Source organism: Schistocerca gregaria, chromosome 1, assembly GCF_023897955.1.
Source record: "Schistocerca gregaria isolate iqSchGreg1 chromosome 1, iqSchGreg1.2, whole genome shotgun sequence".
Lineage (NCBI taxonomy): Eukaryota > Metazoa > Arthropoda > Insecta > Orthoptera > Acrididae > Schistocerca > Schistocerca gregaria.
In genome coordinates, this window is record NC_064920.1 from 1,081,051,032 (window position 1) to 1,081,068,169 (window position 17,138).

Consider the following 17,138-nt stretch of genomic DNA (forward strand, 5'->3'; position numbering starts at 1 on the left):
TAGATTCGAGTAAATACGGTATGTGTGTAGCAACTGCTTAATGCTTCAGCTACACAAATTTGTTACCTATATTTCTTCCCTCATTTATATTCCAGCCATAACTTTCCATTATCATATGAATATAATATTTTATTGTTATATCAAGTTCCATTAAATTACTTTCACTTTTAAAAAATAGGTTAATTTCTTTACATATAGCCTTGGATACTTTAATTTCAAATATTATTTTTTTGAATTACTCACATTACTGATTTTTGCTCAGACTTTTATTTCTACTTAACTATAGAGTTCAATATATTAAAAACAAAGATTCCAAGACTTACCAAGCGGGAAAGCGCCGGCAGACAGGCACATGAACAAAACACACAAACACACACACAGAATTACGAGCTTTCGCAACTGGCAGTTGCTTCGTCAGGAAAGAGGGAAGGAGAGGGAAAAATGAAAGGATGTGGGTTTTAAGGGAGAGGGTAAGGAGTCATTCCAATCCCGGGAGCGGAAAGACTTCCCTTAGGGGAAAAAAAGGACAGGTGTACACTCGCACACACACACACATATCCATCCGCACATACACAGACACAAGCAGACATATTTAAAGGCAAAGAGTTAAGGGCAGAGATGTCAGTCGAGGCGGAAGTACAGAGGCAAAGAAGTTGTTGAAAGACAGGTGAGGTATGAGCGGCGGCAACTTGAAATTAGCAGAGGTTGAGGCCTGGCGGATATTGAGAAGAGAGGATATACTGAAGGGCGAGTTCCCATCTCCGGAGTTCGGATAGGTTGGTGTTGGTGGGAAGTATCCAGATAACTCGGACGGTGTAACACTGTGCCAAGATGTGCTGGCCGTGCATCTAGGCATGTTTAGCCACAGGGTGATCCTCATTACCAACAAACACTGTCTGCCTGTGTCCATTCATGCGAATGGACAGTTTGTTGCTGGTCATTCCCACATAGAAAGCATCACAGTGCAGGCAGGTCAGTTGGTAAATCACGTGGGTGCTTTCACATGTGGCTCTCCCTTTGATCGTGTACACCTTCCGGGTTACAGGACTGGAGTAGGTGGTGGTGGGAGGGTGCATAGGACATTTACACACATATTCTTCGAGATTTTATTCGAAAATTTTTTTCGAATTTTATTTTTTCGCAAATTATTTTTTCGAAACTTTTTTCGAAAAAAATTTTTTGTCGAAATTTTCTTGAATTTCTCGAAATTTTCTTGAATTTCCCCACCCTTTAACGTGATCTGGAGACAACATAACTACCCAACCTTTGCACCCATTGTTGTTCACCAACCTAAGTTCAGCACATGATCAACATAGCTCATCTCAACCAACACTTTTTCGACTTTTTTCACACCTTTATCTCTCCCTATATAAATCTCTCTTTACTTTCACTTTAACCTCATATTACCCTTTCCACCTACCAATACCATGTCAACCTCACAACATCCCTACAACGACCCCATTAAATTTTATTTACATTCCCTCCGCAAACATGCCTTCACCCTAGCCAGATTACGCTCCCATATTTTATTTACTCAGGCTTGTCTGACATTTGGCATTACTCCCAAAGGCCTCACACTTAAAGTTCCCATCTCTGGCTGCAATCCTTCTTTCCATCAGTCCTTATACCAGTTCCAAACAGCACAATCCATAGCCCTCACCCGCCTAATCCTTCACCTATACATCGACTCGGCCAATGAACACACCCGTCAACTCCTATCCCAAATCAAAGTCCTCAATCTTTCCTCTCCCACATCCACACCGGCTGTACATAGCATCCTCCTACAGGCCAACCGCAAATTAGAACAACATGCCACCCTCCACCTCAAAAAACTATCCAATCTCCTGGTTTCCCACCTCCGGAAAGGCAACTCACTCACCCTCCACAACCTTTCCAACAAACCTCAACCTCCTCTCATTGCACACAGACCCAGTCTCTCCCATCTACTCAATCTCCCACTTCCAGCTCCACTCCCCCCAACACCTCAAAACTCTAGTCAACACAATCTGGAACCACAACACCCCAATTCAGTAGTTAACCTTTCCTCCAAACCCCCCTCCCAATCCGAAACCTCTGTCCTATCCAAAGGCCTCACCTTCAGCCCCACTCCCAGGTTCAACCAAACTGCCCTTGTCAAGGATTTACTGTCCTACACTCGTAGTCTCTGCTGGAAATATCACTTTGCCACGAAGAAAAACAATCCTGATCCCACTCCTAATGATCCAACTCCCCAAGACACTATCCAAATTGAACCCTGCCTGCAACAGTTCCGTCCTCCATCACAGCGGGACCCACCTCCTCTTCCTCAAAATCACCCTCTCCAAACCTTCCAGGAATTTCTCACTTCCAGCCTTGCCTCTCAATCTTTCTTGAAAAACCTTAATCCTACTCCCAACATCACCACAGCCGAATCCCAGGCTATCCGTGATCTGAAAGCTGACCGATCCATCATCATTCTTCCGGCTGACAAGGGTTCCACGACTGTGGTACTTGATCGTCGGGAGTACGTGGCTGAGGGACTGCGTCAGCTTTCAGACAACTCTACATACAAAGTTTGCCGAAGTAATCCCATTCCTGATGTCCAGGCGGAGCTTCAAGGAATCCTCAGAACCTTAGGCCCCCTACAAAACCTTTCACCTGACTCCATCAAACTCCTCACCCCACCGTCACCTCGCACTCCTACCTTCTACCTACTTCCTAAAATTCACAAACCCAAACATCCTGGCCGCCCCATTGTAGCTGGTTACCAAGCCCCCACAGAACGTATCTCTGCCTACGTAGATCAACACCTTCAACCCATTACATGCAGTCTCCCATCCTTCATCAAAGACACCAACCACTTTCTCGAATGCCTGGAATCCGTACCCAGTCTGTTACCCCCAGAAACCATCCTGGTAACCATTGATGCCACTTCCCTATACACAAATATCCCGCACGTCCAGGGCCTCGCTGCAATGGAGCACTTCCTTTCACGCCGATCACCTGCCACCCTACCTAAAACCTCTTTCCTCGTCACCTTAGCCAGCTTCATCCTGACCCACAACTTCTTCACTTTTGAAGGCCAGACATACCAACAATTAAAGGGAACAGCCATGGGTACCAGGATGGCCCCCTCGTATGCCAACCTATTTATGGGTCGCTTAGAGGAAGCCTTTTTGGTTACCCAAGCCTGCCAACCCAAAGTTTGGTACAGATTTATTGATGACATCTTCATGATCTGGACTCACAGTGAAGAACAACTCCAGAATTTCCTCTCCAACCTCAACTCCTTTGGTTCCATCAGATTCACCTGGTCCTACTCCAAATCCCATGCCACTTTCCTAGATGTTGACCTCCATCTGTCCAATGGCCAGCTGCACACATCCGTCCACATCAAACCCACCAACAAGCAACAGTACCTCCATTATGACAGCTGCCACCCATTCCATATCAAACGGTCCCTTCCCTACAGCCTAGGCCTTCGTGGCAAACGAATCTGCTCCAGTCCTGAATCCCTCGACCATTACACCAACAACCTGAAAACAGCTTTCGCATCCCGCAACTACCCTCCCAACCTGGTACAGAAGCAGATAACCAGAGCCACTTCCTCATCCCCTCAAACCCAGAACCTCTCACAGAAGAACCCCAAAAGTGCCCCACTTGTAACAGAATACTTCCCGGGACTGGATCAGACGTTGAATGTGGCTCTCCAGCAGGGATACGACTTCCTAAAATCCTGCCCCGAAATGAGATCCATCCTTCATGAAATCCTCCCCACTCCACCAAGAGTGTCTTTCCGCCGTCCACCTAACCTTCGTAACCTCTTGGTTCATCCCTATGAAATCCCCAAACCACCTCCCCTACCCTCTGGCTCCTACCCTTGCAACCGCCCCCGGTGTAAAACCTGTCCTATGCACCCTCCCACCACCACCTACTCCAGTCCTGTAACCCGGAAGGTGTACACGATCAAAGGGAGAGCCACATGTGAAAGCACCCACGTGATTTACCAACTGACCTGCCTGCACTGTGATGCTTTCTATGTGGGAATGACCAGCAACAAACTGTCCATTCGCATGAATGGACACAGGCAGACAGTGTTTGTTGGTAATGAGGATCACCCTGTGGCTAAACATGCCTTGATGCACGGCCAGCACATCTTGGCACAGTGTTACACCGTCCGAGTTATCTGGATACTTCCCACCAACACCAACCTATCCGAACTCCGGAGATGGGAACTCGCCCTTCAGTATATCCTCTCTTCTCGATATCCGCCAGGCCTCAACCTCCGCTAATTTCAAGTTGCCGCCGCTCATACCTCACCTGTCTTTCAACAACTTCTTTGCCTCTGTACTTCCGCCTCGACTGACATCTCTGCCCTTAACTCTTTGCCTTTAAATATGTCTGCTTGTGTCTGTGTATGTGCGGATGGATATGTGTGTGTGTGTGCGCGAGTGTACACCTGTCCTTTTTTTCCCCTAAGGGAAGTCTTTCCGCTCCCGGGATTGGAATGACTCCTTACCGTCTCCCTTAAAACCCACATCCTTTCATTTTTCCCTCTCCTTCCCTCTTTCCTGACGAAGCAACTGCCAGTTGCGAAAGCTCGTAATTCTGTGTGTGTGTTTGTGTGTTTTGTTCATGTGCCTGTCTGCCGGCGCTTTCCCGCTTGGTAGTTCTTGGAATCTTTGTTTTTAATATATTTTTCCCATGTGGAAGTTTCTTTCTGTTTTATTTACATCGTCATTAATTTGAACCCAACAATTACGTTTGTTATTGTCTCCGTTGCATTTCGAAATCTTCTCTATCGTCTTACTTTCTCTTTTCGTTTGTACAAGAAGTTTCACTTTGTATTCATCTTCCATTTTTCCGTAATCTACCATACATTTTATGCTGCCTAATTATACTCAATAATACGTAATTTACTTCCAAACCATAACCTAAAATTTTCAACGCTTTCAACATAACCGCTGCTATAAAATCCATTGTTCCAAGTTTACAAACATTTCGTGTAAACTCGTGAATACTATTTCACAGCTTCAGTTCCTTTCACCCATTACACAACCATCTCTGTTTTTTTTTTTTTTTTTCCAACAACTTTCGTTTTATTTCCATTCCCGTTTTTCCCACAAAACCGATCATTTTTTAGCAGCTTCCCACAGGTTTACACGTTATTATTTCTTCATCAAACAATTGTTAGCCTCATTATCATAACCTGCCAGTACATAACCAGTCCTTTGAATACATTTACACACATATTCTTCGAGATTTTATTCGAAAAATTTTTTCGAATTTTATTTTTTCGCAAATTATTTTTTCGAAACTTTTTTCGAAAAAATTTTTTTGTCGAAATTTTCTTGAATTTCTCGAAATTTTCTTGAATTTCCCCACCCTTTAACGTGATCTGGAGACAACATAACTACCCAACCTTTGCACCCATTGTTGTTCACCAACCTAAGTTCAGCACATGATCAACATAGCTCATCTCAACCAACACTTTTTCGACTTTTTTCACACCTTTATCTCTCCCTATATAAATCTCTCTTTACTTTCACTTTAACCTCATATTACCCTTTCCACCTACCAATACCATGTCAACCTCACAACATCCCTACAACGACCCCATTAAATTTTATTTACATTCCCTCCGCAAACATGCCTTCACCCTAGCCAGATTACGCTCCCATATTTTATTTACTCAGGCTTGTCTGACATTTGGCATTACTCCCAAAGGCCTCACACTTAAAGTTCCCATCTCTGGCTGCAATCCTTCTTTCCATCAGTCCTTATACCAGTTCCAAACAGCACAATCCATAGCCCTCACCCGCCTAATCCTTCACCTATACATCGACTCGGCCAATGAACACACCCGTCAACTCCTATCCCAAATCAAAGTCCTCAATCTTTCCTCTCCCACATCCACACCGGCTGTACATAGCATCCTCCTACAGGCCAACCGCAAATTAGAACAACATGCCACCCTCCACCTCAAAAAACTATCCAATCTCCTGGTTTCCCACCTCCGGAAAGGCAACTCACTCACCCTCCACAACCTTTCCAACAAACCTCAACCTCCTCTCATTGCACACAGACCCAGTCTCTCCCATCTACTCAATCTCCCACTTCCAGCTCCACTCCCCCCAACACCTCAAAACTCTAGTCAACACAATCTGGAACCACAACACCCCAATTCAGTAGTTAACCTTTCCTCCAAACCCCCCTCCCAATCCGAAACCTCTGTCCTATCCAAAGGCCTCACCTTCAGCCCCACTCCCAGGTTCAACCAAACTGCCCTTGTCAAGGATTTACTGTCCTACACTCGTAGTCTCTGCTGGAAATATCACTTTGCCACGAAGAAAAACAATCCTGATCCCACTCCTAATGATCCAACTCCCCAAGACACTATCCAAATTGAACCCTGCCTGCAACAGTTCCGTCCTCCATCACAGCGGGACCCACCTCCTCTTCCTCAAAATCACCCTCTCCAAACCTTCCAGGAATTTCTCACTTCCAGCCTTGCCTCTCAATCTTTCTTGAAAAACCTTAATCCTACTCCCAACATCAGCACAGCCGAATCCCAGGCTATCCGTGATCTGAAAGCTGACCGATCCATCATCATTCTTCTGGCTGACAAGGGTTCCACGACTGTGGTACTTGATCGTCGGGAGTACGTGGCTGAGGGACTGCGTCAGCTTTCAGACAACTCTACATACAAAGTTTGCCGAAGTAATCCCATTCCTGATGTCCAGGCGGAGCTTCAAGGAATCCTCAGAACCTTAGGCCCCCTACAAAACCTTTCACCTGACTCCATCAAACTCCTCACCCCACCGTCACCTCGCACTCCTACCTTCTACCTACTTCCTAAAATTCACAAACCCAAACATCCTGGCCGCCCCATTGTAGCTGGTTACCAAGCCCCCACAGAACGTATCTCTGCCTACGTAGATCAACACCTTCAACCCATTACATGCAGTCTCCCATCCTTCATCAAAGACACCAACCACTTTCTCGAATGCCTGGAATCCGTACCCAGTCTGTTACCCCCAGAAACCATCCTGGTAACCATTGATGCCACTTCCCTATACACAAATATCCCGCACGTCCAGGGCCTCGCTGCAATGGAGCACTTCCTTTCACGCCGATCACCTGCCACCCTACCTAAAACCTCTTTCCTCGTCACCTTAGCCAGCTTCATCCTGACCCACAACTTCTTCACTTTTGAAGGCCAGACATACCAACAATTAAAGGGAACAGCCATGGGTACCAGGATGGCCCCCTCGTATGCCAACCTATTTATGGGTCGCTTAGAGGAAGCCTTTTTGGTTACCCAAGCCTGCCAACCCAAAGTTTGGTACAGATTTATTGATGACATCTTCATGATCTGGACTCACAGTGAAGAACAACTCCAGAATTTCCTCTCCAACCTCAACTCCTTTGGTTCCATCAGATTCACCTGGTCCTACTCCAAACCCCATGCCACTTTCCTAGATGTTGACCTCCATCTGTCCAATGGCCAGCTGCACACATCCGTCCACATCAAACCCACCAACAAGCAACAGTACCTCCATTATGACAGCTGCCACCCATTCCATATCAAACGGTCCCTTCCCTACAGCCTAGGCCTTCGTGGCAAACGAATCTGCTCCAGTCCTGAATCCCTCGACCATTACACCAACAACCTGAAAACAGCTTTCGCATCCCGCAACTACCCTCCCAACCTGGTACAGAAGCAGATAACCAGAGCCACTTCCTCATCCCCTCAAACCCAGAACCTCTCACAGAAGAACCCCAAAAGTGCCCCACTTGTAACAGAATACTTCCCGGGACTGGATCAGACGTTGAATGTGGCTCTCCAGCAGGGATACGACTTCCTAAAATCCTGCCCCGAAATGAGATCCATCCTTCATGAAATCCTCCCCACTCCACCAAGAGTGTCTTTCCGCCGTCCACCTAACCTTCGTAACCTCTTGGTTCATCCCTATGAAATCCCCAAACCACCTCCCCTACCCTCTGGCTCCTACCCTTGCAACCGCCCCCGGTGTAAAACCTGTCCTATGCACCCTCCCACCACCACCTACTCCAGTCCTGTAACCCGGAAGGTGTACACGATCAAAGGGAGAGCCACATGTGAAAGCACCCACGTGATTTACCAACTGACCTGCCTGCACTGTGATGCTTTCTATGTGGGAATGACCAGCAACAAACTGTCCATTCGCATGAATGGACACAGGCAGACAGTGTTTGTTGGTAATGAGGATCACCCTGTGGCTAAACATGCCTTGATGCACGGCCAGCACATCTTGGCACAGTGTTACACCGTCCGAGTTATCTGGATACTTCCCACCAACACCAACCTATCCGAACTCCGGAGATGGGAACTCGCCCTTCAGTATATCCTCTCTTCTCGATATCCGCCAGGCCTCAACCTCCGCTAATTTCAAGTTGCCGCCGCTCATACCTCACCTGTCTTTCAACAACTTCTTTGCCTCTGTACTTCCGCCTCGACTGACATCTCTGCCCTTAACTCTTTGCCTTTAAATATGTCTGCTTGTGTCTGTGTATGTGCGGATGGATGTGTGTGTGTGTGTGCGAGTGTACACCTGTCCTTTTTTTCCCCTAAGGGAAGTCTTTCCGCTCCCGGGATTGGAATGACTCCTTACCCTCTCCCTTAAAACCCACATCCTTTCATTTTTCCCTCTCCTTCCCTCTTTCCTGACGAAGCAACTGCCAGTTGCGAAAGCTCGTAATTCTGTGTGTGTGTTTGTGTGTTTTGTTCATGTGCCTGTCTGCCGACGCTTTCCCGCTTGGTAAGTCTTGGAATCTTTGTTTTTAATATATTTTTCCCATGTGGAAGTTTCTTTCTGTTTTATTTATAACTATAGAGTTCATATTATTTGTTTCTATTTGGACGTTTAATTTTCACTTGGTGTATTGATTGAATTAGAAACATTTGATTGGATATGTTTCTTCAGTTGTGATATACATTCTTTTTAATGCTGTTTATAACTGATAAACCACAAATTTCATTTGTAGAAGACTTATTATCATGACTTGTTTGAAATTTTTATTTGAGAGAGAAATGTTTAATTTAAATGATTCTATAATCAACTGCATATTAAATATTTGTGCAGTGTTACTTACATTTTCTCTCTTGCAATTGGGGAGATTACTGTCTGTCTAGTGGAAAAAATTTCAATTGACGTATTTTCTTATGTTAATATTTATAATTATGAACAGAATATTCGGGTATTGTTCTTTCAATGTTATCTACAATTCCTCGTACTGTATTTTTAACTTAACGTAATTACAGTAGAAACCAATGAATTTCTGCACTGAAAAGAATATAAAACTAGGTGACTTTATATCTCCTAAACTATTTTCGGTGGTCCTAGAAAACCTAATTGGATAGTAAAGGGAATCCAAGTTCTGGGAAAAAGATTACATAAACTGAGCTTTGCTTATAGTATTGTTCTATCAGAAAATAAAATAGAACAACTTCAAATACTAGTTAGCAAAGTAACATTAGTCTGCTCCAAAGTTGGTCTAAAAATGAATTATGATAAAACCAAGATCATGATGAATGAATGAATGGACACCGGAAGGAAATACAGGTTGAAGAAAAAATGTCACACTTAGAGACTGGTATGTGATTTCTCATCCAGATCCAAGGAAAAGCTTATCTAGCAAAATCGGATCAGCTTTGTTTTTAACACATGTATGAAAACAAGGACCCGGCAACACTACGACGCCATGCAGCACTCCAAAATGTACAGAGGAACATGCATCACCCCACAATACTGTGCCAACCATTGCAGCTCACCGAGTACACTGCTGGGGCGTCAAACCAAGATCCACCATGGAGCTACAATTAAAAATGTTGATGTTGCAATATTAGTTTTATTTGTTGTGCCTAATTTTGAGCCCTGTGCTCATTATCAAATCATCCAGTAAGTTATACTATCCATCAAGACAGCCACATGACTGTTTATTTTAGTCAAACACATCATTGTAAAGTAGTGCATAACCAAACTTCAGTTTGTTTCTAGTTATTTAAAAGGCTCTCTCCATTTTATGCACTGTAGTCTCCACTGCTGTTTTCCTGGATGTTGTCTGATAAAAATTCTCCTAGAATTTAAAACAATCTAGTTTAGATATTGAGTTGTCATTTTTGCACGTTTTTGATATGCATTACTGATGTCTACCATGAATTGTGTTTTTCAAATGATATTTATAATCCTGTTTTTGCTGCTTGACGTAATAGTCTTGCAATTTGTTTTTCTGCACTTTCAAGTGAATCTGTAATAAGTGCTATGCCTAGACAATCTACAGTGATCTTTTTTGGCTTTACTCCTAATTGTATCCCCTTACTGTTTATGGTCTTCCTGCAATCTCTATGCACTTTCTGTAAAGCACTGTTAAAAAAAGTGGTGACAAATCATCTCCTTGTCTCACTACTGATTTTATTTACAACTTTCTCCCATAAATTTCACTTCTGATGGTGTTTTGGTTAACACTGTTTTATTTATATTGCTTTTTTTTCTTAGTCCAAACCGTTCTGAAATGTTGAGCAGCGTATTTCTATCAACAGAATCATATGTCTTTTTGAAGTCTATGAATGTTATATCAAGCTTATGATTTTTCCTAATTTCTAAAATTTGTTTTAACTTTATGACTTATGAAGAGGCATTTAAACAGTCATTCTTTGTGCAGTCCATACGTGACTGGAAAGAAGTCCCAATAACAGGTACAATGGGACATAACCTCTGCCATGTACTTCACAGAAGTTTGGAGAGTATAAATGTAGATGTTGACATGTTCTACGTACTATCTGCCTTTCCTAAACACTCCCTGATACTCCCCTAATTGTGGCTCAAGTATTCTTTCAGTTCTGCTTCAAAGTGCCTCCAACAAGACCTTATTTGACACTGGCACCGACACTTGTTGGGATATGTTTTAACTCCCTTTTTATGTGGGTCATGTATTAATGCTGACATCCAAACCAGGAGGCACCACATTTGTTTCCCAGATTTCTGAATTATTTTTGCTAGGCGTACGATCATATTGTCTCCAGAATGCTTCCGGAAGTCCGTAACTAAATTGTCTTTCCCAGATGCTTTCTTATTTTTAAGTTGTCTAATGATTTCTTCAATTTCTTTGAATGTTGTTAGCTTCAAATCTGGTTCTTTTCATACTGTACTGCCAAAACTGAAATTTTTATATAATGCGCTGCAATTGCATAACTGTTTGAAATATTCGAAGAAGGGATCGGTTGGTAGGACATGTCCTGAGGCATCAAGGGATCACAAATTTAGCATTGGAGGGCAGTGTGGAGGGTAAAAATCGTAGAGGGAGACCAAGAGATGAATACACTAAGCAGATTCAGAAGGATGTAGGTTGCAGTAGGTATTGGGAGATGAGGGAGCTTGCACAGGATAGAGTAGCGTGTAGAGCTGCATCAAACCAGTCTCAGGACTGAAGACCACAAGAACAACAACAACAACAACAACAACATTGAAATATTCAGCAAGTATTTCACAGTGTTCAGAGCCACTTTATGCAGTTTTGAACTTTTTTGACTGTCTAAATTGTAAGCTTGGTGGTATATATTTTCTTAAATTAGTTTTAGACACTCTGTAGAAGCCAGCCACTTGGAGTAAGTGCCCATTCTTGCAGAACTGGTAAGATCCTTGGCAGATGCTGACAGGTAAAGATATTCCTGAAGCATCAGTTCAAAAAGTCATGGCTGCAAAATACTAACTTGATGTATCTACAGAAGGAAGGAATGACTGGTAAGAGCTGAACTTGGGAAAGAGCAGATTCAGTTTTGGAGAAATTCAGGAATACATAAGTTAACACTGACCCTAATACTTATCTTGGAAGATGGTTGAAGAAAGGTAAAACGGAACTTGTAGCTTTTGATCGTGCTGGCTAGAATATGCACTTTAGAATTTCAAAGTTATCACCAATAAAACAGAGGGAGCAAAAGTATAACAATAATGGGAATTCCTGGATCGAATAACATGTAAAATAAGGGAAAGGCAACCACTGACCTACAGCAGGCAGACGTATGGTGCATAGAAACATGTAACGGAAAACAGTATTCACATTTGCTCTTTTTCTAGGAGAATCACATACATTCACAGACACAACCATACAGACACACATTGCTGTGATCACACAGTTTTCTGTCACATGTTTCTCTGTGCCACACACGAATCCACTATAGACACTATTTGGGCAGCAAAATAACTGATGGCAGCAGGAATAAAAAGAATGTAGTATGCAGATTGGTAGTAGCATGTAAAGCACTCCTAAAAAAAGATATACTGATATTAAATTTGCATTCATTTGTTAGGACATGTTTTCTGAAAGTATTTCTTTGCAGTGTAGCCTCATATGGAAGTGGAGTGGGGACAATAAACTGAATGGACAAGAAGGTAATAGAAACTTTTCAAATGTGGTGCTACAGAAGAATGGTGGTGATGGATAGACAAAGTAGTTAATGAAGAGAAACTGACTCAGATCTGGGAGAACAGAAATTAATGACACATTGCAACTAAATGAAGTGATAAGTTTAGAGGACACATCCTGAGACATCAAGGAGCCACCAATTTGGTAATGAAGTGCAGTGTGGGAACAGTGAAAATTGTAAAAAGAGAGATCAATGCTTGAATACAGCAAACAGGATCAAATGGGCATAAGGCACAGCGGTTATGCAGGTGTGAATAGACTTGCACAATGCAGACTGGTGTGTAAAGCTCCATCAAACTAGTCATCAGATTGATGATGACAAGGATGAGACAAGATATCAGTTTTGTAGGGTCATTTGTCAATCTTATTTCTTCATTTCTTGTTTGTTTTACGGTTTCTCATTTCTAAGTGGTATACTTTTTTGTTGCATTTTGTTAAAAAATTTAGTAATGATTACATTTGCACAAGAAATACTTTTTTATATTGTATTTTACACCTCCAAGTATTATACCATACCTTCAGTTCATCTCTCAACAACAGATGATCAAATTTTTATTGTAGTTTATAATTTGACGATAAGGCTATAAATGGTTCCCTTGTTGCAGCTATTTGTAAAGATAAAGTAATGAGGACTCAACAACATGATCTGTTTACTATTTTGATTTTTTACGAGTTATTATTTCTTAGTTTATTTATATTATCTTGTTTCTAATTCTGTTTTTTCTCTATTTGTTTTCTTAAGGCATTATATCTGTTACAGGATGTGCTATATCTATACATTACATATTATAACTTTTAACTACATTAGAAGTAGAAAGTACTTCATCTGTGTAACCCATGGTTTTTCTTTTCCCCAAAAGAAGTGATACACTTTAGAATTTATATATTTTTCTTGTACAGCATAGTTTTAGGAGAAAAAAAACTTGTGAAGTACTTTTGGTCAAAACTGAAGTATTACCTTAGAATGTTGAGCAAAGTTTGCATACATATTATGCTGCAACTGACAGAAGACTGTGCCTTCAGAAGTATTGACAGTGATATGAGTTCTTTGCAGGGTACAAAATTCAGTTGAAATACAATAAATTCCAGGAGCTGGAAAAATTTCTCCTGAAAAATAACAAAGGATAAGTGCCATTAGTGCAGTAATTTAAACATCAGATCAAGTTTGTTTTTAATAAGATACCTAGATAGTTGAATACACAATTTCATTATTAACACCTGAGTTAAATTTATACGTCTCAGTACATATACATAGTATTTTCTATTCTTATATTATCAAGACATTGAATCTTCAAGCATGGTGACACATTTAGAAATTTAAAAAAAAAAGGTCAGTTTAGAAATTAGGTAACAAGTGCTGGCAGAACTGAAGTTGCAAATGCTTGGATCGTTTAGCTGGTAAGAGCACTGTCCATGAAATGCAGGGTTTCCAGGTTTGAGGATTACACTGTATTTCACACTAGTTCACTATACATGGCACCAGATGACATCATTTCTGCACTTCAGCATGTCCCATCTAATAATTGCGGCAAAATCTGCTTTTAGATAGTATAGTGTCCGATTCTAACCTCAACCTTCTTGGCTTCTGATAGAAGATATCACATGTTGCCTCCAAATATTTTTGTCTTCCTCTACTCCCTCCCAATAATTTTTACCCGTCCTGTTGCATATTGTTTTAATTTCATTTACCCATGTACTCCTAGTTCTCCCTCTTGGTCTCTTAGCAAATGATTTCTCCACGAATATTCTTTAAACTACTTAATCCGCTTCCATTTGCATCAAATCACCTGTTGATTGAAGTCTTTTGTAATTATTGCACTCATTATTGTTGCTCGTCATGATAGCATGTAGGTTTTGGTGTTGTGTATTCTCTTCCAGCTTTGGGATTCATTATCATAGTACAGACCAAGGATTTTCCTATAAACTTTGTTTTCAAATATATGGAAGTGATGTTCTTTCATTGTAGTTTCATTACATGTTTCTGCTCTGTAGTTTAGGACTGGTCTGATGATTGTGTTATATAGCTTCATTTTAAACAATGGAAAATCCAGGATGGAATCACAAAATATTATGAAAAGGAGAGACCGCTACTCACAATATAGAGGAGAGACAGAGCCATAGACAGGCACAACAAAAATCTGCTACACCTTGGAGCTTTTGGAGAAAAGGCTTTCTTTTAAAGTAGAAAACACATGCACATTCACACAAGCACAACTCTCATATACATGACCATTCTCTCTGCCGGCTGAGACCCCTGCTTGCCTGCGACTCCATGTCTTTTCTATTTGGTGATTACCAATCTATCCTCTTCATAAAATTATAGCTTCATGTTAGTTTTACTTGTCAGTAGTTTAGACTCTAGAAGTTTTGTATAGAGCAGTATGATCTATTAGCATTTTGCAGTCTGATTTTCACTTCACTTGTCTCTGATTTCATTTATGTATCATTGTGTCCAGAAATTTGACCTGTTCGACACTTTTGAATTTTGTTTTCCAATTATTAAATGCAACTGATTGTCTTGTTCGTATCTCCATCCTTGACCTATGATGCACTTTGCTTTCTTATCATTTATTTTTAGTACAAGATTGGATGCTTCTTCTACAAGCTTCCCAAATAATTGCCTAATCTCTATTTCACTGTTTTCAATGAGCGCTATATCATATGCATTTGTTAAAACTTTATTTCTTTGGAGGACCCCAGAAGACACTAGCTTGAGCTTCCTTACAACTCTCTCCACGGCTGCATTTACGAGAAGAGGAGACAGAGCTTCTCCATGTCTTGGTCCCTGTTTATTTTTAAAAATGGTCAGATTTTATTCTATTTAGCAAAGTACTACTCATATTTTCATCAATGCACATTTTACAAAGATTAAGAAGACTGACTGGAAATCTCAAGCCTGTTATTACATTCCACAGGCTTTGCCTGTCAATAGAGTCATAAGCTTTCATAAAACTGGTGAACAAGTAATATAATTTTTCTTGACTTTCCTGTATTTTTCATTTACTGTTTTGATTACTGGTCAATTATCAGTAGTGGATCTATTTCTTTGAAAGCCATTTTGATAATCCCGATAATATTTTCTGCGTATGCCTTCACATGGTTTATGCGATAAACAAATTACAATCTTACAGACTGTGTTAACTCCTCATATTCCCCTATAGTTTCTGAAGTGTTCCCTGTCTTCTTTTTTATGTACTGAGACTACTGATTCTTTCCAGTCTGCTGGTATGTTCTCAGTTTTCCAGGTTAACTGTATCATGTGAAACTAACGTCTGTGCAGTGGTTCTCCTCCATATTTTAATATCTCAGCAGCAATTCTGCTGCTCCCAGTTGTCTTGCCATTTTTAGGTATTTCATACTTCTCAACACATCTCCACATGTCAGTTCTGGAATTTAGTTATCATTAGGGCTGGTGCTGGAACTTGTAATTGGTGACTCTGGATCAGAACAGTTCTGTAGGTTGTCAGAATATTCCTTTGTAGTTGATAAAATTCTGCATGGTTCATTAATTATATTTTAACCCATAACCTTCATCATCTCACATTTGTAATTAAAACCTCTTCATTTAGATAAGTTGTGGCCAGAGAAGCTATGTGCCAACTATAGGCTAGATGGACAAGCACTCCAGTACACTGCATCAGAAATTGAGTACCAGTCATCTCATCATAATCCAAACGCAAGGACTAATTTACCTAGTACCCTAACTATGCCCATCTATAAATCAAGATAACTCATGAACTCCCCCTCTGTTGCTGCTATTTGGCTCTGGAATGAGCTACTCTGCACTTTGAGCACAATTAAATGCCCTGTTGCTCTAAAGGAAGAGCTGAAGCACTGCCTCCTGTCACCCTCTAACAACTCCCCAAAAATTAACATGTATAGTCAGTTTTCACCCTGTCAAACAGTAACGTAAATGTGCCTGCCTTCTCCCATTCACACTTCTTGCTTTTTCATTTCTCAGTCAGTCACATCACTTTACTTTCTATTCACCCTTTTTAATAGTATTTTGTAGCCCCCCCCCCTCTCCCCCCCCCTCTCTCTCTCTCTCTCTCTCTCTCTCTCTCTCTCTCTCTCTCTCTCTCTCATGCTCATGGCTGTATACTTCCCAGTTTACAACTATCTCCCTTTATCTTGTCTCTATTGTTATTTCCATGGAGAAATGTTCTGTGTTTTCTTTCTCTTTCATGCTACAGTAATCACATAAGTTGTATACATGTTGTATACTAGAAGTAACTTGTTTTTATTATATGAACATAATACGTATAATGGCTGATTAGATGTGACAGAGAGTCTGATGTCCCAGAACTTGCCAGGTTTAGTAAATCAACAAATAAGTAAATAAATATTACAGCCACTTTCTTCCCGCACTCCTGACTCAGGGCACATGAAAAACTTATTACTGATTATGACATGTTGCACAAAATGAAATGCTGAAGCATTTCACAGTTTTTGTCACATTTTTACACCACCTGTATTGCAGTAAGAAGATGTATGTGAATTTTGAAAGTATTTTCTACATCCTTATACTTTATTTACAAATCACTTCTCACTAGACATTCACATACATAGTTTTCCTTCTGCAACTAAAGTTTCCAGACATCCATCTTCAGGACAATATCCTGCATGGCACCCAAATTGTCGTACGATATAGAAAAGAGTCCAGAAATGCTCCTTGTAATTTCTGTATGCATTCC

General features: G+C 41.2%; 1 protein-coding gene across 1 annotated transcript in view; it reads right to left on the minus strand.

Annotated features, from left to right (window-relative positions):
- Positions 1–17,138, minus strand: part of LOC126281874 (WD repeat and FYVE domain-containing protein 3) — a 289,780-nt gene that overhangs the window by 225,108 nt on the left and 47,534 nt on the right. Inside the window, exon 9 of the mRNA XM_049981155.1 lies at positions 13,403–13,551. Coding sequence (XP_049837112.1) covers positions 13,403–13,551 — 149 coding nt within the window. The remainder of the gene's footprint in view (positions 1–13,402; positions 13,552–17,138) is intronic.